We start from the raw sequence: 26,341 nt of genomic DNA, 5'->3' as shown, positions 1-26,341 counted from the left end.
GTTGGCTTCTGATGGGTTTCCCCAAGCAGGGGCCTTCCAAATAACTCAAACCACCCTCAACCGGAAACAGCAATTGTCTCTCAGTGGTGGACATTGGCGCCTAGGACTCTGAAAAACCACAGGGAAAGTCCCGTCCCTTAGATTACACTGAATCATTCACCATAACTTTACACAAGGATTTACGCTGAATTTCCTGTAACAGTATAGCTCCACCATGTGGCAAACCTATGCAAGGCAAATGAAAACTACACCCACCGTAGCATGCTCCTGTTCATAGTTCTTATTAGGAGCCTGAACCCTGTGGCTTCAAATGCAAAAAGCCGTTTTGGAGCAAGAAAGGGTCCTAATGTAACCCCTTAAAACAGCTTTGCTTTTCCTGGGGAAAAAACTGATCTGGTTTAAAGTGTGACATGAGGCTGGAGAAGATAGAAGCTGCAATTTTTCTCCATCTATACTTGATGTGGAAATGTGAGCTCTGGATGTTCCTTGACCAAGAGGGAGCTGACACCACAAATAAGTAATATGAATTACCATCTTGCATACTAAAGTAGCCTCTTTTTTCTTTAAATGTTCTTTTCTATCAGAAATAGATTTCAATCAGTTGATCCATTTCTTTCTTTCTCCACTTCTGAGCCAGTTCTGGTTATAAGCTATGGTTCTCCATAATTGGCAGATAGCAACCCCTCCCAAAAGTTTTTCTGATTTAGAGTCTTTTGATGGTGATGCAAGGAAGAGGCATTGGTGTTGAAAGCTGAGCTTAGGATGGATTGTTTCATGTTTTAGAAGGTCACTGCGCATATGCCAACCCAAACTTCCTTTTTCAGTGATGGAAGTTATTTGACAATTTAATTGGGCTTCATGTTTAATATTTGTGTGTGCCCTGAGACCATGAAACAATCAGGAATGGCAAGCCCATGGGAGGCAGTACATAGGACCTGCCCCAGTCCTATTTTGGAACAACTCAATTATGGGTAGCACAAATGCTCAATTTTTAAGAGCCGAAAGTAAAGGCTACAAAACATGTTTGTTTATCTATTCATCAAATTTCTACACCGCCCATCTCACCTAAGTGATTCTGGCAGGGTTTACAAACTGTAATGGTGTTGAGCTTCTGTTCTCCTCCTTTGCCTTAAAGCAGGAATGTCCAACCTTGGCATCTTTAAGACTTGTGGACTCCAACTCCCAGAATTCCCCAACCAGCATTAGTTTCCAAGGTTGGACATCCTTGCCTTAAAGGATCTCTCCAAAATATAAAAAAATGTCCATCTGGAAATTTCTTCCCAACATTGGTATTCCATTCATCCTTGAGGCAACACTCTGGCCTTCAATGACTTAAATAGGGGTCCCCAACCTCCAGGCCATGGCCCACTACAGGGCCAAGGCCCATTTGGAACCGGGCTGCACAAGCAGTGGAGGAGCAGGCACGTGTACGGGGCTCCACTTATGTGAGTGGCGGACACACATGCCCGCCGCTTGTGCAAATGGAGTTACATGGCCTCATAGGCTCACCTGCTGCTCACACAGAACCATCCCCTTTCCCCCTCCCCCACCAGTCCACCAAGCCAGAAAGGTTGGGGATCACTGATTTAAAAGCATCAAGGGAATTTCCTCCCCAGATACGTGATTTGTCCTAGATTAGCCTGACCAAATTGCTTTCCTCTTCTCTAGGGGACACTCAGACACACCTCACAAACCTCCCATTGCAAAAAAGTCTGCATCAGCGATACATTTCTGCAAATTGAGTAAGCCTTTTTTTTTTCAAGCAGAGCCTTCAGTTGCAAAGAAAAGTACAGACTTCGACAAGTCTAAAATCTTTTAAAATAAAATATTTTTATTGACAGAAGCAAAATGAAGAAAAACCACCCATAAATGCAGACAGTTTAAAAATAGGTAGTGATAATTTCTACTTTCACTTCTCCAGTGTTTTGCATAAGATTGCAGCCAAAGGCTAAGATTATTTCAATGAAAGATGTGAAATTTTGTAAACTTTACTTATTAATTGACATAGGGCAGCCTGTATAAGCTGCAGCAGAGCAAGAGGCAGAAGGGACAAAGTAGATTTGTTTAGAAAATGTAGACAACTCACTTTTTATAATGTATTGAATATAGCAGTCTAAATCCAATAAGGAATTAAAAATATGTGACTTGTGTTAATTTGCCTACATTATTCAATTTTGATAACTCTGGGGAAGATTAAAGAATCCTACCTGCAGTCACTGGAGATCCATTTTCACATTCTGAAATTTCAACAGGTATAATCCATATACTGTGTGTGTGTGTGTGTGTGTGTGTGTGTGTATGTATATATATTTGTAGATTTTCACAGGTGTAGGTATGCTGGTCTTGTTGTATTCGGGTCTTTTCCCGTGTAAGATTGAGATTGTGAGACCTCACCGAAACGTTGCCAAAACAATCTCAATCTTACATGGGAAAAGACCCGAATATAACAAGACCAGCGTGTGTGTGTGTGTGTGTGTGTGTGTGTGTGTGTGTATGTTTGTTTGTTGCATTTGTGCTGATAAATAAATAAAGGGAGACTAGTATAGATCTATTTCAAGCTATTTAGCTCTCATCAGTTGGGAATTGAACCTGGGCTGTATTACATATTAGGCAGTTGTAATAGCCACTAAGCCACAGGCTCTATATATATACTAGAAACATTTTTTCCCTATGTCTAACTGCAAAGCACTCAGGTAGCTTAAACTCGTATCTGATACAGGTATCCAACTTCTTGCTTTGATTTGGCACATGTTCCAATTCCTATAACAGCCCTCAGCTGCTCAGAGGAACATTTTCTGGTTTCAACAGTGGTTGAATGTAGATCAGGCACAGTGGAGAAGATTATCCAAATTCTGCCTCTGCTGGTACGTAGGCTTGTGAATGAGAACTATGATTCCTTCTCATTCTGGCTTCTGTTGTAGCTCAAAATGGATCCCCTGCAAATTCTCCCTCTTCATCCCAAAGGAATCCTGATCTGCCCTCTCTTAAAGTGGACGTTTTCGGCAAAAGTAAAAGACACCTCCAATGATGATTGCACCCAGTACTAACATTGTTATCACCGGGGCTATAACCCAATTGCGAGACTTCCCTGCAATAGAACATAAGAGATGGTTTGGACCTTGTTATAAAAGAGCTTGCTAAACATGTGTAATTGCACTTGGCTATTTTGTTGATATTTTTCTAATCAATTCAACCAAAACCCCATTTCATTCCTTGACTGCGGAAACCATAGAGTTGGTGAGATTGCTATCTCCAACCTCTGTGGTGATATTTCTCCTGCTCCTCTTCAGTATTCTCTCTCTCTCTCTCTCTCTCTCTCTCTCTCTCTCTCTCTCTCTCTCTCTCTCTCTCTCTCTCACACACACACACACACACACACACACACACACACACACACACACAGACAGTCCCCCCATCTATAAATTTGCAAGTCAAATATTTAATTGAAAATATTAAATGTGGATATAAATAAAAGAAGGAAAAATGTGCAAATCTGAAAATAAAAACATTCATCTTACCTTCAAAGACAATGTCAATCTGTGCTGAATTCTTGCCATAAATATTATGTATTAGGCAACGGTAAGTCCCATTGTGGAACTCCTTCGCTGAATTAATTATTACAGTCTTGTTGCTATTTGTGAATTCCACATTAACTTTGGAGGGAAGTTCCCAGGAATATTCTGGATTGGGTTTTCCTTTAGCATTACACGTCACCACAAATTTTGCATCCACTTTATAAATCACATGAGTAGCCGATATGCTGACATTATAAGGGCCAGCTGCAAAAAGAAATGAACAAGGTGAGTCCTGTCTACTTTTTCATGTAGAACATTGATTGACAGCCCAGAAATGCAAACAAGCAAGACTGGTCCATTTCTCTGTCCTCTCTTCAGGAACCACTTTCCTATCAGGTATTTTGTATCATTTTCTGTTCTAAGGATTTGTCATTAAAAAATCTGGGGAATGAACACTGTACTGTTTAGTAAAGGGTATATACTATAGATGCAAAGAATAACAGAGCACTAATTTACATTTATTTACATTTATTTATTTACATTCACTGTGGAATAGCCCATATGCTCACAGTATGTTTTTCCCTCAGCATGTCGTGAACTGATCATGTCATTGCTTTGTTCCATGATGGGTTCATGAACCACGTTAGGACAGATAGCCTTTGAACAATAAACATGGGCTGCTAGAGGAGGTATTTTTATAATGAAAGAAGTCGAGGAAAATGAACCCTAGCCAGACTTCAATACAAATAGTATTCCTCCTGCTATGGGTCTTTGGATAGTGAGAATCACAAGTTCATTAAAAATAATTGTAAGATGTTACACTTGAAAAACAACTCTAGTAATAGATGATAGGCTAGGAGATCTATGCAGTATAGCACTATTATTATCCAATCACTAGGGAAGGTGATTTGCACTGGAACGTATCCAAAGCAAAACATTTGAGTGTGATCCTAAGAGCATTGGACAAAAGAACCCCTAGCTTTGACATAAAGTGCAAGCATGGACAAACTATAAAGCTGGCTTCATGTTCTCTGTGCCACATTATACTGGTCAAGTGGAAGAGAAGATCTCAGCCTGCTACATCCTATTCTCACTTAACTGTGTTGAACTCCAGGAATGAAACCAAGAGGTTTCCCGCAGTTAAGTCTCCCCAACAAGTCAACTATGGCAAGGATGGCAAGTATTATCCAGTGTAAATAATGTGGCAAGAGCATCCTTGCCCTGAGGATACATTGTCATTCCATGAATATTTAAACAGTTTCCACAGAAACCTGTGGTGCTTCTGAAATCTTCACACTTGTTTATCTGGTCACCAGTGTGACAAATATTATTTTCCTGCCACAAGAGGGAAATGGTCATTCTTTGTGAGAAAGAAGGGAAAGAAAAGTAGTTTGAAGTGATTGCTGAAATGCTGATCTCACTATCAAGGACAAGCCCTAGAAGATGTTCAAAAGCTAGTATAAATCGCCACAGAGAAACAAGACATCTAATAACAAATAACTACCCCTAGCCTGAAGGGGAAAAAATAGTTAACCTGCCATGCAATAAATGCAACTTACCCACAACCTTCAAAGTTTGATTTGCATTTTTTCTCAGCACTTCTGAGCCCAACAGGAGGTTGGCTACACAGAGGATCTCAGCCCCGTCATCATAATCTAAATTAGGCACAAAATTGTACTCCACCGATGGTTTTTCGTGGCTGCTGTTCAGGAAATGGCCATCTCTGCTCAGAGAAATGTAGCTGTGAGATGGGACGGAGCCCCCCACCTTCAGGCTAGAAATGTTGCACACAATTTTTTCCAAGTGATCATTCAGAACTTCAGATACTGGATATATAACTGGAGTAGAGAATTCTAGATTTGGAATGACAAAAGATAGTGATGACCAGTAGTTGGAAAGATAAGTTAGCACTTCAAAGAGCTAAGCAATCTTGGCCTCCCGGAGGTAGTAATACCATCAAGAATAACAGTAGATGTTGTTGTTGTTATTATTAACATGTTGTTTCCAGACATTGTAAAAGCCTAGTGCTGGTGATATTATGATACCTAGTTGGGGTAATGAAATGCCTGCAATAAAACAATCAAGCTCAGAGAGCTCCAAGAACCCCACATTGTATAAGCCTCCCTAGATTGTCTAATGAAAGAGTTATGGATGATCCGCAAAATCTAAAGTGGAGAAACTTATTCAGCCTCCTTAATTAGCACCAAGCATGATCCTTGGGATTTATGTCACCAAGGTGTTCAGCTCCAATGCATTGCAATAACTAGTGGACTATGCTGCCAGATCACCCCTGTTTTTCCTTGCACTCGGCAATTGCTCTTCATTGCTCAAAGGACCATATCATATTCTTTCTATAACCCAGGAGGTGACTACCCAGATCCCTGAAATGCCCTTCCTTACTGTGCTATCAAAGGGATGGCATGTTGGTTTGGTACCAACATTTAAAGGCAATTTTTTTTTAAAGTATTTTTTTTTTTTTGGCTATCTCTTAATGAATGGGCATGAAAGAGAAGAGAGATACTATAGCACCGTATTTAATAGGGATTTCCCCTCCGAACTGATATATTTTCTTGGACCCAGCTCGCTTTCTTCCCTGCAGTCCCTTGGCATGTCATTCAAGGCTCACGTGTGGCTACTTATAGAAATAAATTAACCACTTCTGTCATAAGCCAGTTCAGCTAAAGTCACCCTTTCCAGGTTATGAACCAGGAAACAAATTCCATAAGAAGACTAGAACTCAATTTCATTGGGATAGACTACATTAACAGAATCTTGCAAGTCTGCCTGTTTTCTTCTTTCTCTCCCTTTTATACCCCAGCGAGTCAGAAAGAAACCACCTTGAGTCTCTTTCTGACACTACCTGGGACTCAAGGAAAGCTTCTGCTCTTTTTTGTTGTTGTGATCGCTTCTGAATATTTCTCCCAAGGCTATCTCCATGACCCTCTATACCTACTGGAATATCAGTGTAGGAATGCTAAAAAGAAAGGTAGCATTTTCCACATCAGAACACAATCACACACTCCTCGATTACATACGACACCTTGAATTTGGTGCAAGAAAAAGTACAGAGGAGATGCTTTGTGGTGTGTAAAACTGAAAAGTAACACTGACAGCTGAACATGAGAATTAAAAATGGAAAGGAAGGGAACATTAACCTTTTGGTGGACATTTTTGTTTATCTTCCAATCGCATGAGATAAAAAGTAGATCGTTTTGTTGTAGTAGTTCTACTGATTGGGGAGGTTTTTTTAAACTTGTAAGCTGCCCAGAGGATGGGCAGACATGTAGATTTAAATGAATAAATGATCAAGAGGAAGATCTGTCCTCCTATCATATTTTTCCCCAGACTGCACCTTGTAAAATGTAACAATTTGTAAAAGGAGTTATAGAATCACATGTAGTATGAAATCCTGCTCTTCAATAGGTAGGATGATATGCATAACTGAGCGTTTGTGTGTGTGTGTGTGTCTGTGTCTATGTCTGTGTGACTGTGTCTCTCGCTCTGTGTGGTGTGTGTGTGTGTGTGTGTGTGTGTGCGCGTGTATGTGTGTAGGAGAGGATTTTTTTTTAAATGTTAATTTGTTTCTGATGTATGTATGTTCATATTGTGACTGGATCAGTTTCATTTATGAGAGGAAATAAATATTTTCTCTCACACCATTTAATGGTGACTATGGCAGTTGTACCAAGAGTAACATTATTATGAGAAACAAACCATGCTTGTGCAGGTAGACTCCCTTAGTCTTGGAACAATGGAAGCAATCTGGCCATCATCATGGAGGCCTCAGGTCAGCTGTGAGAGTGGGAAGATGTGGCAATGCACCTTTTGGTGCATGGTCCATTTGGGATGCAGACAGTATATCACAGGCATTCTCACAATTCATGACTGTCTTGATAGAGGGGGATCTGGGTCTCCACAAAATAGGCACAAGTTTACACCTGCTGTAAAACCACCTCTTTATTATTTATTTATTTTATTATTCATATTTATAGACCGCCCCCTCTCCCGAAAGGGACTCGGGGCGGTGTACAGTCACTAAAATGCGTTATAAAATACATACATAAAACAGTTAAATAAAAGTCAAAGTGGAAAATTGCTTCCTTGTGTCTGCTCTGCTTCCCCAGCATGCTCTCAATCACCCCAGGTTATTATTATTATTATTATTATTATTATTATTATTATTATTATTATTATTATTATTATTATTATTATTATTATTATTATTATTATTATTATTATTATTATTATTGTAGGGCAAGACAGATGGATCCACTTCAAAATAAAGCATCACGGCGCAACCTTCTTCTATTTCAAATCACTAATAATACCACTAGGACTTATATGGAGCCCATAGTTGCTTCTTCTTGGAAATAAGGATATTGCCAGAAGCTGCTGCTTTCCTCTGGAGTTTCCTGTTTCCTTATGCAATAGGGAGGACAATTCAATATAGACAAGTTTGTTGCCATGGGTGTGGTGATCCTATGATTGGATGATGGACTTCAGGATTAACAGCTTATTCCCAGTTAGGGGAAGAGGAAGTGGAAATGGAAGGGTTATGATTATTTGTCTGAAATAACTGATTAATTTTTGGCTTGATGCCTAGAGACACATATACGTTAGATGTAGAATAAAGTATAGGTTAGTACAATAGATTTCCATCAGGGGCCTTTTTCCTGGTATTAATTGCACGGATGGGAAATTGCATTGTCTAAAATCTAATATCCCTGTTTTTGGAACAATGTGTTTTACCGGTATCTGGTGTCTCAACAAGCTTTCAAAATTTTCAGTGTGTCCACTGGCCCAAAAGAGATTCGTGATCTTGATGCTAGGCCTTAGAATATAACGATCAGAAATTGTCATCCCAAAGTATCTGAAGGTCACTCGATGGGAACTGCATGGCCTTTGTAGTGTCAGTTTACACCTAGAGCAGAAGTACAATGGATCACCAGAAAGGTAGAACACCAATGTTGAAAGAAATATCCATCTGGTTCAGTTCCAAGCTGGGAGAAAGACACTGGAAACATGGAGGCTGATTGGAAAGATGGTTTAATGATGAATCAGAACCACATGGATGGTCCTGGTGGAGCTGATCACATGGAGTTGAAAGTGATTTATATCTTCTCTTGGGCTTTGAACTTGAGTTTCCTGTCCCTGTGCAAGAACATGCATTCTATTGGCTGTTATCAGACTCCCATGGCGCCATGTAGGGGTCATGTTTGTCTGAGCTAAATTTGGTTGAGATTTGCTGAGTGAGGCAATGTCCTTAGGAGATTGTGCAATATAGTGAGCTCTGCTGCTAGATGGTAGTGGGTTAATCCTATTATGTCCTGAAGGGTCATGTCTTAATCCCGTCATCCTGGAGCTGAAGGTCTTTTGTTTTGTAGATAGGCTGCAGAGGTGGTATTCAGCAGGTTCTGACCAGTTCAGGAGAACCGGTAGTGGAAATTTTGATTAGTTCGGAGTACCAGTAAATACCACCTCTGACTTGCCTCACCCCCATTTATTCTCTGCTTCCCAAGTCCCAGCTGATCGGCAGGGAATGGGGATTTTGCAGTATCCTTCCCCTGCCACGCCCACCAAGCTATGCCTACCATGCCATGCCCACCGAGCCACGCCCACAGAACCGGTAGTAAAAAAATTTGAATCCCACCACTGATAGGCTGGCCCAATCTTTCTCAATGAGCAGAAAATATCTGCTGGAGGCAGGGAGCTGGGGCTCTGAGTTTCTGTCTCCCTTAAGATTTTTATTTCTCTTTTAGGAGAAATACTTTACCCTGCCTTTTTAAATATTTCTCAAAATGTTTCATTCTTCTAGGAGGGGTGTGGGTGCTAACTTCCTACACCAAATTGGACCCTGCAGACTTCCCACATCAAATCCTTTTGACGACTGGAAAGGGCTCTAAAGCTGATCATAAACCAGTCTCAATTGTCTGCCTTGCAATGGCCTCCTTTCTGAGTGCCACTGACAACATTAGACATTTTTCAAAGACAGGAAAACGCTGGTTTGCCAATACTTTATAGTTGGCGGGGAGGGGGGGGAATAAGCACAGTGCTTCTACAGAATTTTTTTCTGGAAGCCAAATATGATCCAAGACTTATGATACCTTTTAGTTCTGACTGTTGGAATATTTGTGGTAAACAGAATGTGTAAATACTTACCGTAAACATAAATTACTTTCCTGGTGTAGGTTTGATTAAAGTCTCCATAATTAACTAAGCATGAGAGTGGAAGTGTCCATTCAGTCACATTGGCTATATACAGATTAATCCAACCATCTCCCTTCTTGAGCATGAATGGAAGAGACACTTCCCATCTCAGTTCAGTATAGTTGCTACATGAAACTGTGCACGTCAAATTCAAAGGAGCCCCAAACATCACAGCATTTTCTTTGGGATGGATACTGACTTCACATGAGCGCACTAAAAAAACAAGAACAGAATGCAAAGAAAAGGTTACAAAAAGATCTGTACTTCTATGTGTAGCATGGTTCAGAAAAGATATTATGATGAAAATTAAACAAGCATTCTGCCCTGCAGGTAGTCCTCACTTATTTTGTTCAGAGAGGAGGAGGAGGAGGAGGAGGAGGAGGAGGAGGAGGAGGAGGAGGAGGAGGAGGAGGGGAAGAAGAAGACGAAGAAGACGAATATGAAGACGAAGAAGAAGAAGAAGAAGAAGAAGAAGAAGAAGAAGAAGAAGAAGAAGAAGAAGAAGAAGAAGAAGAAGAAGAACAACAACAACAACAACAACAACATCAACAACAACAACAACAACAATTTTAGTAGTAGTTCTTTCTGGGTTGAGGGTCCCTTCTCCGTTCTTTTACACACTCCAAGCAGTTGCCTCATGTTAGATCTGGGCAACGAGAGACAGACTGCGAACACGAAGTGACTTAACAGCTCTTTATTAGTAATAGTAGTGATCCAGCTTACTCTGTGGTCGGAGGGTTCCCCTTTTATAGGGATCGGGTACGCCCCTCGACCAATCAGAGGGATACCTGTTTCCCGCTGTAGTAGCGGACCAGAGGGGAGACTTATCTCGGTATATGCTAATATCTAACACCCCTCCCCTCCTAGATGGAACGTTGCGGTATGTTACATAGTCTTTTAGGTATGTGGGTGTTTGTCTTGCTCGGGAGGAACGTCGTAGTTCGGGTTGGTTTGAAGTGGTTGCAGGACCGGGTGCCGGTTGGTTCGAAGTAGTTGCAGGATCGGGTGCTTTTCCTATTTCCCGTTCTGGAGGTCTTGTGCCTTCGTTGCTCGGGCGTTCAGGAGTCTGTTCGGCTGCGTTGTCTGGGGGTTTCTCTGCTTCGTGCGTACTGCCTTGTCCCACGCTTGGCTCGCCGGCGTCGTCGTTTCCTATGATGGGTCTTTCGTGTGGCTGACTTTCTGTAGACAGGAAACTCTCGTCTTCGTTTCGCAGGTCGGAGTGTGCTAGGCGACCCCGAAGTTGATCGATGTGCCTTTTCCAGTTCCGCCCATCCTCTAGTTCCAGCAGATACGATCGTGGACCCGTGATGCCAATGACCTTTGCCGGCATCCATAATGTTCCCCCTGCGTAGTTGTGGGCGTAAACTGAATCCCCTACTCTGAAAGACCGGATTTTGCTTGTAGAGTCTGGGGGAGCCGTGGCAGAGTAATTTGGGTGGAGCCGGTCCAGGTGAGACCGTAGGCGGCGACCCATGAGTAGTTCAGCGGGGCTCCTACCCGTCGTTGCGCTTGGGGTAATGTGCTGAATGAGGAGGTAATGGTCAATGCGTGTTTGCCAATCACCTGGACCCATCCTGGCGAGGGCCTCTTTTGCGAATCGCACCATTCTCTCCGCCTGTCCGTTTGATGCTGGATGGAATGGCGCGACGAGGGCATGTCGGATTCCCAACCCTGCTAAAAATGTTTCAAAGTGCATGGCCGTGAATTGGGGCCCGTTATCGGATACGAGGAGATCTGGCAGGCCATGGGTGGCGAAGAGTCGCCGTAGAACCTTTATGACTGCCTCTGCCGTGGTTGAAGTCATTAGGACTACATCTAGCCATTTTGAGTATGCATCCACAACTATAAGGAAAATCTGACCTTGGAATGGCCCTGCGAAGTCGATGTGTATTCGCGACCAGGGTGCTTTGGGTTTCTCCCATTCTGTGGCGGGCGCTTCCGGGGGTGCTGGTCTCGATTCCTGGCATGGGTCACAAGTGGCCACCCACTCCTCTATTTCTTTGTCCATGTTTGGCCACCACACGTAACTTCTTGCTAACGCCTTCATTCTAACAATCCCCGGATGACCCATATGTAAAGCATCTAATACATTTTTACGTAAAGCATACGGAATAACAACTCGATCCCCCCACAACAAACATCCTTGTAGTACTGAGAGCTCGTCCCGTTTTGACCAAAACATTTTGAATTCCGGGCCCACATTTCCCTTTGGCCACCCCCTCCAAACCCAAGTTTGAACTTGTTTTATTAAATTGTCTTTAGAGGAGAACCTTGCAACATCGTAGGAAGAAACCGGTCCCGAATCCAAACAGTCAATGAGCAATACCGGTACTTCTGGAGTGGGGTCTGGCAGAATGTCAGGTAATGGGCAACGGCTGAGCGCGTCTGCGTGTCCAAGAGTGGAGCCCGGTCGATGAATCAATTTGTATGAATACGCAGCCAGGAAAACAGTCCACCTGGTCATGCGAGGAGAAAGGGAGACCGGAGTGGGGCGGTTTCCCGCCAAAAGTCCCAACAGCGGTTTGTGATCTGTGATCAGTTCAAAATCGCGGCCGTAGAGGTATTCGTGGAAACGCTTTACTCCCGCTATGGCAGCCAGCGCTTCCCTGTCCATTTGGCTGTAATTTCTCTCGGACGATGAAAGAGTTCTGGAGTAGAACGCAATGGGTGCTTCTTTTCCGTCGGGCATCCTGTGGCTGAGGACTGCTCCAACTCCGAAAGGTGATGCGTCGCAGGTCAATACCAGCGGTAGGGTCTGGCTGTATTGAACAAGCAGTGAGTCAGTGGTGAGCAGGCGCTTTACCCCGGCGAAAGCTGCAGCTTCGGATCGTCCCCATTTCCATGGTGCGTTCCTCTGGAGTAGACGGTGTAGTGGCTCAGCAACGGTCGCCTTCTGCCTCAGAAAAACGCTGTAGAAGTTAAGTAATCCGAGGAAGGCCTGCAACTCGGTCTGGTTTCGTGGTGTGGGGGCGTCCTGGATCGCCTTAATTTTCTTTGAAGTGGGGTGTATTCCCTGACCATCGATTCTATAACCCAGGAATTCTACGCTAGGCACGTTAATTTGGCACTTTTCTTTTTTAAGGCGGAGACCCTTTTCTCTGATTCTGGCCAAAACAGATCTGACTCTTTTGTTTAATTGCTCCTCGTTTGCAGCTGACACCAAGATGTCGTCAAAATAGGGGACGACTCCTGGTATCCCTTGCAAAAGTCGTTCCATGACGCTCTGGAACAATCCTGGGGCAATGCTAACGCCGAATTGTAGCCGGTTGCATTTGAATGCTCCTCTATGCGTCACTATAGTTTGGGCCTCCGCTGTGGCGCTATCAACTGGCAGTTGCTGGTAAGCTTGTGCCATGTCTAATTTTGCAAATACCTTTCCTGGCCCCAACGAGTGCAATAAGTGCTGTACTACAGGCACAGGATATGCGCTCTGTTGTAGCGTGACATTAATTGTGCATTTATAGTCCGCGCAGATGCGGACTGATCCGTCTGGTTTGACTGGGGTCACGATGGGCGTTTCCCAGCGCGCGTGATCTACCGGCTCAAGGATTCCTTGCTCCACTAACTTATCTATTTCTTTATCTATTTTTGGGCGGAGTGCAAAAGGCACTCGTCTTGGTTTAAGTCGGATTGGCGCCACTTTGGGGTCTAAGTTGAATGATATTGGTTTACCCACATACTTACCAAGACCGGGGCTGAACACATCCTCGAACTCCTTAAAAATCTGTTCCGCGCTGCTGTTTCTCACGGCGTTGATTCCGGTGACTTCTAACCCCAGGGCTTCAAACCAATCAAGCCCCAGAAGGTTCTGCAATGGCGCGCTGGCGATGGTCACGGGCAGCTGGGCTTCGATGTCCTTGAAACGGATGTGGAATGTGCCTTGGCCCACGATGGGGACTTGGTTCCCCTGGTAGTCTCGTAGCAGGACGTCTGGAGCGTGTAGTTGGCTCTTTCTGAGGCTAGGGATAGCCTGTTTCATGGATGCCCATGAAATGATCGTCAGGGTCGATCCTGTGTCAACTTCTAGCTCGCAGGGTGAGCCCTCCAAGAGGACTGTGACTCTCAGCCTTTTGGGCCGCTTAGGGCGGACCTGATGTATTGTTGTGAGATACGTTCGCAACTCCTCTCTCTGGGTCAACTCTATCTCATCGTCAACATCCTGAAAATACTCTCGTTGAGCGTCTTGATAGAACGCTCTTTCAGCTCTTTGTGTGTATTCTCTCTGGGGATACGCTCGCTCAACTCCTTGTGAGTAATCTCTCTGGGGATACGCTCGTTCAGCTCTTTGGAAATGTTCTCTCTGGGTAAACACTTGTGGATTTCTCTCTGGGCGCCCTTTTTGATTTCGCCAAGCCCCTGGGTTGGGCTTCTGTTGGCGGTACATGGGTGGCTGCCGTGAGGCAGGGACTCCGCTCCGGCACACTCGTGCGATGTGCCCAAGTTTGTTGCAGTGCGAACAAACAACGTTCCTGAACCTACAAGTAGACCTGGGGTGATTCCCTCCGCAACTTGCGCAGGGCGGCAAACGGAATCCGGGTCTCCCCCCAGGCCTCAAGTGACTGCTCTGCATCAGGTGACTGTCCTCGAACTCGGGATTCTCGAAGTCGGGGCTTGCGTCCTCATAGTGCACTCTGGTTTGTCTTGGTGCTGGCTGGTTTATGTTGGCCCCTCGTTGTATGGTCACTGATGATTTCTCCGCTGATTCTGACGCTCTTGCTTCGTTTAACGCTGTCTGTAGGGTTAAATTCGGGTTTGCCAACAGCTTCTTTTGCAGCGAAATGTCTCTTAACCCACAGATGAGTTGCTCTAAGATGTGTTCTTCCAGATCCCTGTATTCGCAGTGAGCTGCTGCTTTTCGTAGGGCTGCAACATATTGATTAATGGATTCTCCCACCTTCTGAGTCCTCATGTTGAATTCTTTGCGGCAGACATGGCGGGAAGGTTTTGGCGCGTAATGAGTTTGCAGAGTCTGTTGCAACGTTGTCCACGATACTGCCTGTATTGGAGTTGGCGCGGTGAGGTCTCTGGCCGTATTGAAGACTTCCTTTCCGCAGTAGCCGAGGAAGATGTTTTTCTTCCTCGCATCGGTGATCCCCGTGTATTCGTTCGCTTCGAGAAAACACTCGAAACGAATCATGAAGGCTTCCCATTCGTCGTTTGCTGGGTCGAAAGGAGCGGGGGGAGCATGCATCGCCATCTTCTCTGTTTGAATTTGCCGCGCTGCAGTGATCTGAGATGGCTGTCGGAATTGCTGCCGAATTCCTGGGCTGGATCAAATCCGGAGATTCTGGAGGTAGCGTTCTTCGTCCTATCTGTCTCTCAATCCCACCTTCGTCGCCAATGTTAGATCTGGGCAACGAGAGACAGACTGCGGACACGAAGTGACTTAACAGCTCTTTATTAGTAATAGTAGTGATCCAGCTTACTCTGTGGTCGGAGGGTTCCCCTTTTATAGGGATCGGGTACGCCCCTCGACCAATCAGAGGGATACCTGTTTCCCGCTGTAGTAGCAGACCAGAGGGGAGACTTATCTCGGTATATGCTAATATCTAACACCTCAGCTTGTTTTTTTTCAATTTTCTTTCAGTGGAAAAAGCTTGAATCCCTGCTTTTTCATTTCCTGTGCTCTAGGTAGGACTATAGATGAGAGACATTTGTACAGAGAAGACATTTTCAGCTGACTTGGTAAATTGCATGGAGGGGAAATGTTATAGGCTTAAAATATTTCCAAGACATCCGAAAAAACACAATCCAAACACAAAGCAGCTATTTTGCATGCAAAACAACTGTGTCAAATGGAGAGAAAAAAATCAGGTCTTTCATGTGAATATTGAAACACAATTCAGGCAAATGCAAAATGTTACAAATCTTAAATTTGGACTTTCCATTGGAAAAAAAGACAATCACTGATGCAGTTTTTCATCGAACTCACAGTTATAGATCTATATTTCCTGGAAAGTCATTGAGTTGAGATTGCATTGCAATGATAATTCCACAAGAGCTGAAAGTTGCTTTTATCATTTAATATATATTTTACTTACATCCACAGAGATTGTTGATATTATAGTACATGGCTCTGTAACACTGATATTTTAATTTATAAGGACATTTTAGATCATTGAATTTGGATAAACTTGTACTGCATTTTCCACATCAAAACCAAGAAAACTTGCTATAAAGTATAAAATTGCTGCTTGTGCAACTTTACTTGATTTATGATGTGCTATAATTTAGAGAATTCCTTCCAAAGTCTAGTATGGATTTCAGAATGAGCGTCTATCAGCCTTGTGAGATAGTGTATTTCTACTGTATTTCTCTTTCTCTCTCTTTCTCTCTCTCTATCCCTTTATCTACCTACCTAACTACTCTCTCTCTCTCCCTACCTATCTACTGTATTTCCCTCTCTCTCTCTTTATATTTCTCTCTCTCTATCCCTCTACCTACCTTCCTACCTCCCTACACACACACACACTTTCCCTACCTACCTACTGTATTTCTCTTCTCTCTATCTCTCTCTATTTCTCTCTCTCTATCCCTTTATCTACCTACCTACCTCCCTACACACACACACACACTTTCCCTACCTACCTACTGTATTTCTCTTCTCTCTATCTCTCTCTATTTCTCTCTCTCTATCCCTTTATCTACCTACCTAACTACTCTCTCTCTCCCTACCTATCTACTGTATTCCCCCCTCTCTTTCTATTTCTCTCTCTGGGTCCCTCTACCTACCTTCCTACCTTCCTACACACACACACACACTTTCCCTACCTACCTACTGTATTTCTCTTCTCTCTATCTATCTCTATTTCTCTCTCTCTATCCCTTTATCTACTTACCTAACTACTCTCTCTTTCCCCACCTATCTACTGTATTTCTCTTCTCTCTCTCTCTCTCTATTTCTCTCTCTCTATCCCTTTATCTACCTACCTAACTACTCTCTCTTTCCCCACCTATCTACTGTATTTCCCTCTCTCTCTCTTTCTATTTCTCTCTCTCTATCCCGCTACCTACCTTCCTACATACTTACACACACACACTCTTTCCCTACCTACCTACTGTATTTCTCTTCTCTCTACCTCTCTCTATTTCTCTCTCTCTCTATCCCTTTATCTACCTACCTACCTACCAGGAATGGGTTCCTGCCAGTTCTAACCTCTTCTATAGAAGAGGTTCCACAAATCTCCCGTGCTGTTTAGAACCAGTTCCAGCTCCCTCCCCCTGCCTGTCCGCACCACGCTTGCCCCGCCTACCAATCACTGATTGGCTGGCTCACCAATTGCCCCACCCACCCCTAAGAGTCCTATCTAAAACTTAAAGTCTTCAAGCTGTCAAGTTTGAACACCCCTGGGGTTTTTTTTCTAAAGGGTTAGGGATGCAAGGGTCTTGTAACTTGACAGTTTTAAGACTTGCACACTTCAATGCCAGAGTTCCTGAGCCAACATGACTGGAGGAGGAATTCTGGGAGTTGAAGTCCACAAGTCTTAAAGTTGTCAAGTTTGAACACCCCTGGGGTTGTTTTTTCTAAAGGGTTAGGGGTGCAAGGGTCTTGAACTTGACAGCTTTAAGACTTGCATGCTTCAAATGCTAGTTTCTGAGCCAACATTTTGGTTGCTAAGCAAGAGCGTTGTTAAGTGAGTTTCACCACATTTTACAGGTTGACCATGCCCACCCAGTCACATGACTGCCAAGCCATTCCTACTCGGTCACATGGCCAGCAAGCCACTCCCACAAAGCAGGCCACACCTACAGAAGAGGTTCTAAAAATCTTTGAAACCCACCACTGCTACCTACCTAACCATTCTCTCTCTCTCCCTCCCTACCTACTGTATTTCTCTCTCTTGCTCTCCCTCTCTATCCCTATATCTACCTACCTACTTTTTTTAAAAAAAATGCCTCTTCAAAACCTTGGTGTGTCTTATACTTCGAAAAATTGGGAAGCCAACACAAACTAGAAAAGAAGATGCTCTTCCATCCACCTCATCTCCCCCTAAAAGGGAAGCAGAGGCAGGGTTTGCAATATTGAGAGCAAATGAATAAGCACAGCTGGAGGGAAAATACTGGAGGCTGAAGAATAGAGAAGAGCCATCCTACAGTAGTAAAGATCGGTTACCCATTCAAAATATTTTGCTGCTTACTAAGATCTGATCAAGCCAATATGCCTCCTGAAGGAATGAGCAGTTGGGAACCCTCCATCTTTTCTATATATAAAAGTCGATTGGATTTCAAGTTGAATTCAAACAACATTGTCCATAGCATCTGAGCCAAAGGGCAGTCCTCTAATTGGGTAGCAATGGGAAGGCTGCCATCACTGCAACTTCCTCCCCAGTTTCTACTGTTGGAGGGCTAAGGGGCACCCTGCAAGATGCGCTGCCCCAAGCTCCAACCTCCCCCTCTTTACCTTCACTTATCCATTAGCCAAAGTCACCACCTTACTCTGGTTAATAGCATCACTATGTTCTAGTCATGTGATTATAAATAATCAGAGAGTAACCATTGAGTTACCAGTGAATTCTCCTTCAAAAGGAAGGCAAGTCTGAAACAGTTCCGTGCACAGGAGTGCATGATTGGAAAGCACAGAGCGATAGTCTTTCATTCCCCTCCTGGCCAGTTATATGGAACCATTGGTTTTCCATTTGCCCATGGTGAACTACAGCTCCATTAAAAACAGAAGTGATCCGTGATGGTCTGCTTGCCAACATTTATTTCACAGAGTAGAATAGGCCGAGACAAAGAGGAAGCAACTTGCCTGGACAGGTCCAAGGGCAAGATTCCAAGAAAAAAGAAATAGTTTCCCATCAGTTCACAGCCTGTTCAATCAACTCCATTAAAAACCCTTTACTATGACATTGATTGCATTCCTGCTTTACAATTGTTTGTAACATGCCAAGAAATAATGCACACTTTAAAATCACACATCACTTTCCCTTGGAACAGAACTGTCTTCCTGCCATTGTTGTACTGAGCCAGACCCACTGAAAAATGACAAACAAAATTCTGCAGTGGAATTCTTGGCAATGGATGCTAAGCTGGCTTCCCCATACAACTCTGTTCTGAGAGCACACCATGCTGCTGGCTATCCACATGTTTTGCTAAGTGTAAGCATCTGTCTGCACCTGGGTAGTTCGAACACAGAGACCACCTTATAGGCTACATCAGAGTCTCTCAACCTTGGCAACTTTAAAGTTTAATAATTAATAATAATTTATTAAATTTCTAGACCGCCCCCTCTTCCCGGAGGGACTCGGGGCGGTGTACAGGAATAAATTTAAAACATACAAACAATCATACACATAAGTAAAAATCAGATTAAACAACCCCTGTACAATTTATAAAAATTAAAAAACAGACCTTAAAACCAATCTTAAAAAATTTAGAAATAGGACTGAGGTGGGATAGGTGGAATTAGGCCAAGCCGGCTAGCTGGAATAGGTGGGTTTTAAGTTTCTGTCGAAAGGAGCGGAGATCCGTAGTCATTCTAATGTCAGGGGGGAGGTCATTCCAGAGGGTCGGCCCATCACAGAGAAGGCCCTTCCCCTAGGCGTCGTCCGCTGGCACAGCCTAGTGGACGGCATCCGGAGGAGTCCCTCTCTGTGTGAGCGAATCGGCCGGAGGGATGTATGGGGCAGGATACGATCCCGCAAATAACTAGGTCCTGTGCCATGGAGCACCTTAAAGATGATGGTCAACACCTTGAAACGCACCCGAAAAGCCACAGGCAGCCAGTGTAGCCCGCGCAGGAGAGGTGTTACGTGGGAGTAGCTAGAGACTCCCGAGACTGCCCGCGCAGCCGCATTCTGAACCAGCTGCAGCCTTCGGGTGCATCTCAAGGGGAGCCCCATGTAGAGAGATTCAACTTCAACTCTGGGGAATTCTGCAAGCTGAGGTACATGCCTCTAAGGGTTGCCGAAGTTGAGAAACCCTGGGCTAGATATTTACCCCCTGACGTTTAGCATAATCGGAAGCAGTTAAATCTCTATATTGGTTCTACACAGCAATGATACAGTGATAGAGGCAGGAGGGAATGAATAAATTAATACCCCAAAGGTGCTTTTCAAAAAGCAACTGGACTTTCTTGATATTTTTTTCCCTTGAATATGTTTCACTTCTCATCCAAGAAGCTTCTTGGATAAGAAGTGAAATGTTTTCAAAGAAAAGCCCCAAGAAAGTCCAGTTGCCTTTTGAAAATCACCTTTGGGATAACATGACCAGAATGATTGAGAATCTCCATAGGAATGAAGAAATTAATGCTGTAGTAAAATTTCATTATAATTCATTTGAGATTGTTTAGTATGATCCATTGAACACATTAATAAGCCAAAGAATAAGGGCCAAAATAGAAATAACAGAAGAGGGATGAGGCACAAGATAACATCCTAGTATTTTGTCAGGGGTAATAGTGTGGTCTGGATTTGATAAGGAGAAAATGAACACACTTAATGATATGTTTTTTAACTTTTTAAAAGAGCAAAAGAGAGAGAAAAGGCATCTCTCAATCATGAGTTCATTGCTTCAAAATCAAGAAGTAACTTGTCCTGCATTGTGAGGATCCAACTAAAGGACAGAGTTTCATTCCAGTGTGGCAGACAGAGAACAAATTATTGAAACACTTTTTTCTATCTTTCCCCAGATTCCCTCTTCCAGATACACTTTGCACTTTCCAAATTCTCAGCCTATTCCATTTGCTGAGTTGACAGTCTCCATCCATCCTTGAGTCAAGCGGAAATTATATCAGCATGGCGTATGCTGTCTCATTTTCCAGCCATTACCAGTCACCCAGTAATGGGTGACAAACAGGGGTAGATCCCAGCAGGCACTACTGCCGGTTTGCTCATGCACGTGCCGTGCGTGCTTGATGCGCATTGCATGTGCATGTGCAGTGCAATAAAATTGTTCTGCTCGTGTGCAGAAGCAAAAAGCAAGATGGCGGCACCTACGGCGCTGCCCAGAGAACTGGTTCAGGGGCGTGGCAAGCCTGGGCCGCTGCCAGTTTCAGTGACCCAGGCCACCAAACCACTACTGGTTCGGCCAAACCACTTCAAACCGGTAGGAAACCACCACTGGTGACAAAGACTAATAGTTTGTAGACATTTAAGACAGAATATGGTCTCAGAATTAGAAGGGGAAGTGCTACTGGTGCTTATTAGTCACACCCATGGACTGTGTGAAAAAAGAAAGGAACACCATGAAGTTAGGGTAGAAAAAAGTGCCGTTGTGATATTTGTGTACTATGAGTAGGCAGAATTAAAAAAAGGTCAATTGGGTGCATCCTTGCTTGAGATTTTTTACTCCCTCCCAACTGAAAAAGAATGGATGAATCAGGGTTGGCAAACAATTTGAGCAATATGGGGGAAGGAAAATATTCTTCAGCATCTCTGCCTTCCATTAAAGCATAATAAGCCGACACACAGACCCAGATAGTAGCAGAGATTTCTAAAGGGATCTAGACAAACCAAAATTAGATCTATAAAACAGCGCCTGGTCATTCACAGGGTTATTTGTTGTGGGGAAATTAGAAGCATTAGGTACATTCACCACCTTGAGTTGTATATAAAAATAATAAACCAACTGGCACCATCCTTGTGTAGGAGTACTTTTTAAAGCATTCTTATTTATTTTTTCTTATTTTATTTATAGCCTTCATTAATAACACCTAAACTAGCATCTTGTTTTGTGAATATGCTGAACAAAATATTACATTTACTGAAAGAGAGACCCTGAATCAAACCAACCTTTAATCAGGCTAATTGCAAACTAGAAAGGATTATTTGGTGGGATCTTTTCAGGCAAGTCATTTTAAATCAGGGGTGTCAAACTCAAGGCCCAGGGGCCAGATCCAGTCTACGGGGTGCTTAGATCCGGCCCACGGGGTCACCATGGAAACAACCTTAGATCTGCCTGTGGTGCCTCGGCCAGCAAAAATGGAGCTTGGGTGGAGTGCCCTCCCAAGCTCCATTTTCACTAGCAGAGGGTTGCAGGAGGCCATTGCAACCAAAAACGGAGCTTGGGAGCCCAATTTCACTGGCAGAGCGCACAAACCATCATAGGGACCCACAATGGGAGTGATGTTGAGCTGGCCATGCCCAATCCAGCCCCCCCCCCCGAAGTCAAATACAACCCTGATGCGGCCCTCAATGAAATCGAGTTTGACACCCCTGCTTTAAATGGACATGAAAGTCATGCAGAGCCCATGGTTTAAATCTACATAATTTATTTTTATCTATGGATCTGAGTTCTATCTATGTGGTCATTAAGAATTGACAATGACTTGATGGCAGATAATAAATTAATTTTATATATTTATTCATTAATTAAATTCTTATAGCTGCTCCTCTCTTTGAAGGCAGATCTGGGTAGAGCAGAACAATAGATTTAAAACAGCAAATATAAAAAGGGCAGACACAAATATAGAAAGTAATAAATATCAAAACAAACGAAAAGGCCAATTTGAAATCATATAAACAAATAATTTAATGTTTTACTTTGGGAATTAATCAAAATGGCGTCAGTTTTAATTGGTATGACCTTGGACATAACCAGTGGACAATGAGAATTCAAAATAGCAGCAGCTGAATGAAATTTGAGCATAGAAAATACAAGGGATTTGAAATCTCAGCTGCAGGAGAGGATGCTCCTTATCCCCTTATTTACTTATTCTTGAGTATTTAGAATGCTTGTACTAAATATTCTTGCATTGTGACTTCGAAATATTTTGTCTCCTGATTTGGATTAATATGCTTTGTTTGGATTTATGAATTATGCATTATTTTCTGATTTATTATATATCAGGTCTCAAGGAGAAGGTGCTGACCAATTGCAATTGTTTGCTTGGCTGTTGCTACTGAGCTGCTTTTCTTCTATTCTCTCAGTGTTAAGATGCAAATATTTTATTTTTGCTCTGCAAACCATCCGGAATCTTAGAGTCTGGACAGTATATACATCCTTATAAATAAATAAATAAATAAGAAAACTTTAACAGGTGCAAAAGATAATGTACATAATCTATTTTTCCTCTTTTTTTCTAACAACACCCTTGGGAACAGAAGCATCCTAAAGATGTACATACTTTCAATTCAACATCCGGACACATGTAGGAAAGTAGCAGAGTTCGTACTGCAATGGAAGCATACCGTAACTACTTTTTATCATTCACCCTTCCTTGACCGCTGCTTGTCATGTAGGCTTTGATGGGAGAACTTGACTGTTTGGACATTATCTGACAAGCTTCCATGGCTAAGTGTGGATTTGAACCAACTTATGTATCCTCAGTCCTAGGCAACATAGAGTCGACAATAACTATTTGTCCCTCTTCTTCAGCAATGCAAGGATGATAGGCTTCAAAACAATCACAGATGTCTTCAAACTGTCACGAGGAAGTGGAAAAGATGGCTATTTGGTTGCTGTTGCAGATATATGACCCCATCTGCAAGGTACCATAACAAATTGCTCTCCCTTGACATAGACAGGGAAGGTTTGAATTTCATGAAGTGTGAGAGAGTGAGTTTCTACTAACAGGACACAATCCACTAGGAGACAATATTTCCTGGCATTACTGTATCCCCTTTTAAACAAATGGAAACTGTACTTTCTTTCAGTAAGTCTTACATAGAGTAGTGCAGTCCACCTTTGTGTTCCAAAGTTGCTGAGAAATAATGCTGTTTGGATTTTCTTACTGCCTCCACTTGCACCTAATGACCCATGAACATGCTCTGGAGATCTCCTTTTCCTGCTATGTCTTCCTGATTTTGCCTTCAGCTTATGCCCTACTACCCAAACCCAAGCCAACGTAGGGTGCCCTCAGCTGTTAGTATTCTTGGGCATTGTCCTCCAGGATCATTTGGCGTGGGCAGTAGGAGAATCCAATTCTTTCAAATCAGGGTTTCCCTTTACCTACCAGATTTGTGAGCCAATCCTGGCTTAAGGACATATATTGGCCTAAATAGCAGGTGACCAATGATGGCAGCAGCAATGCACTAATTATAGCCTGAGAGGAGGATCTCTTGCTGCGGCTTCATGGTACAATTCTCCCCTTGTCTGTCAGCTTTTGAACCCAGGTAATACGGGGTGTTGAAAATAGTCTGTCTTATCAGCTGATAGGTAGTACAAGGTAGTTATCAATCAGAAGGTAGACTTTTCTCAGCACTGCACAAGCCATCTCTTTGATCCTTTAAACTGTGACTTGGATTACTTCACATGGGCTTAAGGTTCTTTCAGAAGAGGGCTAAACTCATGTTTTAAAACAGCTACTTTAAGAGATGACAAAGGCATGGAAAGGTTGCAAGGTGCACCAGGAATCATGTAGCACCACACAAGCTTTCGCATGTTCCTGTCAGCTGTTACATATAAAGTATGGATGGAGGACTAGACTATATTACCCCATGTACCTGTCAGCAATTAGTAGCTGTCAGTGGCATGGGGGGGGGGGGTTACGGTACATGTCCTTCCAAATGCATTTCACAATCCACGTTGTTCAGAAGAGTGATGTATTTTTTTCCTGCTGGTTATGTTTATCGAGGGAGGCAAAAAGAAATCCACCAAAATCTTTCTTTAATGTCCCCTGCACACAGTATGTGATAATTCCACCATACGATAGCATCTTTCCTGTGGCAAGACAAGGATCAACAATAAAAGCAGCAAATGTTTTGTGTCATGTAGTTTTCTTCTGACTAATGGACTAATAATGGATGGCATTTCAGCTGAACCAGAAGAGGAGTCAGAACACAAGGAAAAATGTTCTGATAGCCTTGAGTTTTGTTCAATTCATTTCATTTTCATGTACACACACATTGTGCCTGCACATCAAATCCTTATTAACTGAGCTTGAAAAACTTCATCAGAGGACAGCATCAGAATCACATATATTAACAATTAAGTTTGCCCTTCAAATGTGATCTAATGTTCTTATTTCCTGCAATCTAAGGGCAATACTCTTTTTTTTTAAAAAAAGTCTCACTGTGTAGCCTATTTTGATGTGTTAACCTAGTACACACTTTGCAGATATTATACTATACTTCCAGATATCACTCATATTTTTCTATACTAATTAAGGCTCCTGTGAGTTGTAGCTGTATCAGAAATTTCCCCTTCCATAGAAAATGTTATAAAATGTTAAATAGGCTATTGTTTAAAAAACTGCATTATCTCAGGTAAACTAAAGATTTCCCACCTTTTTGCTATATATTATAGTATATTACCATCACTTTAAGATAACTGCATGCAACTTATCATCAGAGGAAATTCTTTATATATAAAACATTCACAGAAATTAGGATATTCTATTTGACGTGTGCCTTTCTCCATTTTGCTCTTTTGTTAGTCAGCTTCTAAATTCCACCAGCTATACCAGATGTAAATTTAGTTTGGGAGGGGGGTGTTGGAATATTTAGTACTTACTAGTAGGCACCCAGCAGACGACAAGGACGGCCATGATCTGAAGCAGAAAAGTTGACATTTTAACCAGCTTGAGGGACCAAAAATTGAAGCCCAAAAGACCGCTCGCTTAGTCAGATGAACAGAGAGTCAAGCTTGATAAATGGAATAGAAGCAGTACTAAAAAACAGCATGTCATTTCAGGAAATATGTGTTTCCTTTACTCCACCCTCTCACGTGCTTATTTCCCTGAATTTAAAAAAAAAGAATCTACAGAAGACAATAGAACTTACAACTTTTAAATAACAGAAAATGAAGAGGTCCAGACTTAAATGTCACTACTAGGCAATACTCAGCATTAAAAGTTGCATCAAGAGAATTCTGTTAGGTGTCAGTCACACCTGAGGAAGTTGTTTAAACTATTGCCTTAAGGAATATTATAATTTCCTTCAGCTGATGGCTTCCTGAATCCTTTAAAACAATAAGAAATCAATTTTATTCAGTTTATGGAGGAAGCTTTTAGGCCTCTAAATCATTGCACATCAGATAGGACTCTTCTACTGCCTAACTCAGTTGTAAGAACGGTTACAATGGATGGAATTGTCTATTGGGGGAAATTTAATGCTGATCGGTTCCAGAGTAACATTTAAATGTTTAAGAGAGGCATCCTGTGTAAAATACTCATTCTGGAATGTGATAAGTATTTAGTAAAGGAGAGAGCAATACTGTCTTTACAGGATTTTAAAGGTGGGGGGAAAAGGCATGTATTAATTCTCAACTCTGTGAGATGTCAGACTGGGAGAGGGAGGGAGTGGCCTAAAGTCAGCCAGCTGGTTTTCATGCCTAAGGTAGCACTACAACTCACAGTCTCCCAGTTTTTAGCCATCAAACAGGGGTCCTTAGTCTCTTTATGGGCTGGTGGACAATCTGAGAACAATTTTGTAATATGCAGCTCGGTAAATTCTCTTCTCAACAAATGGCCACCATACCTAAGCTGATAACAGAATAAGAGACTTGAAAGGGAGCTTGGAGGTCTTCCAATCCAATCTTCTGCTCAAGCAGGAAACTCTGTACTATTTTCAGATAAATGGCTTTTCAATCTCTTCTTGAAAACCTCCAGTGATGGAGCACCACTCTGGTCCCTGACCCTGTCTCTTCAGTGGGATCATGCCTGGTACTTACGTATATTTGTCCTTTGCTGAACAGACAATTTCTAGATTAAATCTGAACCTTCAGCCGACCTCATTTTT

At 42.7% G+C, this 26,341-nt stretch overlaps 1 protein-coding gene across 2 annotated transcripts; it reads right to left on the bottom strand.

The window, feature by feature from the left end:
- Positions 1 to 1,820: 1,820 nt before the first annotated feature.
- On the bottom strand, positions 1,821 to 25,255 carry LOC309384562 (intercellular adhesion molecule 3-like). Of its 2 annotated transcripts, XM_081938260.1 has the most exons (5): positions 25,116 to 25,255; positions 9,675 to 9,935; positions 5,075 to 5,368; positions 3,519 to 3,779; positions 1,821 to 3,088 (listed from the first exon to the last, which is right to left on the bottom strand). In XM_081938260.1, exons 1-5 carry the CDS (start codon positions 25,171 to 25,173, stop codon positions 2,985 to 2,987), a joined length of 978 nt encoding a protein of 325 aa, XP_081794386.1. In that variant the 5' UTR covers positions 25,174 to 25,255; the 3' UTR covers positions 1,821 to 2,984. The 2 variants fall into 2 exon arrangements, with proteins under 2 accessions (XP_081794386.1, XP_081794387.1); XM_081938261.1 differs by lacking the exon at positions 9,675 to 9,935.
- Between the last annotated feature and the right edge of the window lie 1,086 nt (positions 25,256 to 26,341).

The sequence above is a fragment of the Natrix helvetica genome (assembly GCF_964273705.1).
Source record: "Natrix helvetica genome assembly, chromosome: 1".
Taxonomy (NCBI): Eukaryota; Metazoa; Chordata; class Lepidosauria; order Squamata; family Natricidae; genus Natrix; species Natrix helvetica.
The sequence above is the reverse complement of the archived record's forward strand: the minus strand, read 5'-3'. Positions and strand labels throughout refer to the sequence as shown.

What these genes read in the sequence shown, in the direction of transcription:
- LOC309384562 (XM_081938260.1), bottom strand. Translation starts at nt 25,173, where the DNA reads ATGTCAACTTTTCTGCTTCAGATCATGGCCGTCCTTGTCGTCTGCTGG. An exon ending in GAAAGTAATTTATGTTTACG is followed by an intron (nt 5,369 to 9,674) that starts GTAAGTATTTAC and finishes TTCCAAATCTAG; the next exon opens with AATTCTCTACTCCAGTTATA. An exon ending in GATTGACATTGTCTTTGAAG is followed by an intron (nt 3,089 to 3,518) that starts GTAAGATGAATG and finishes GTTCTATTGCAG; the next exon opens with GGAAGTCTCGCAATTGGGTT.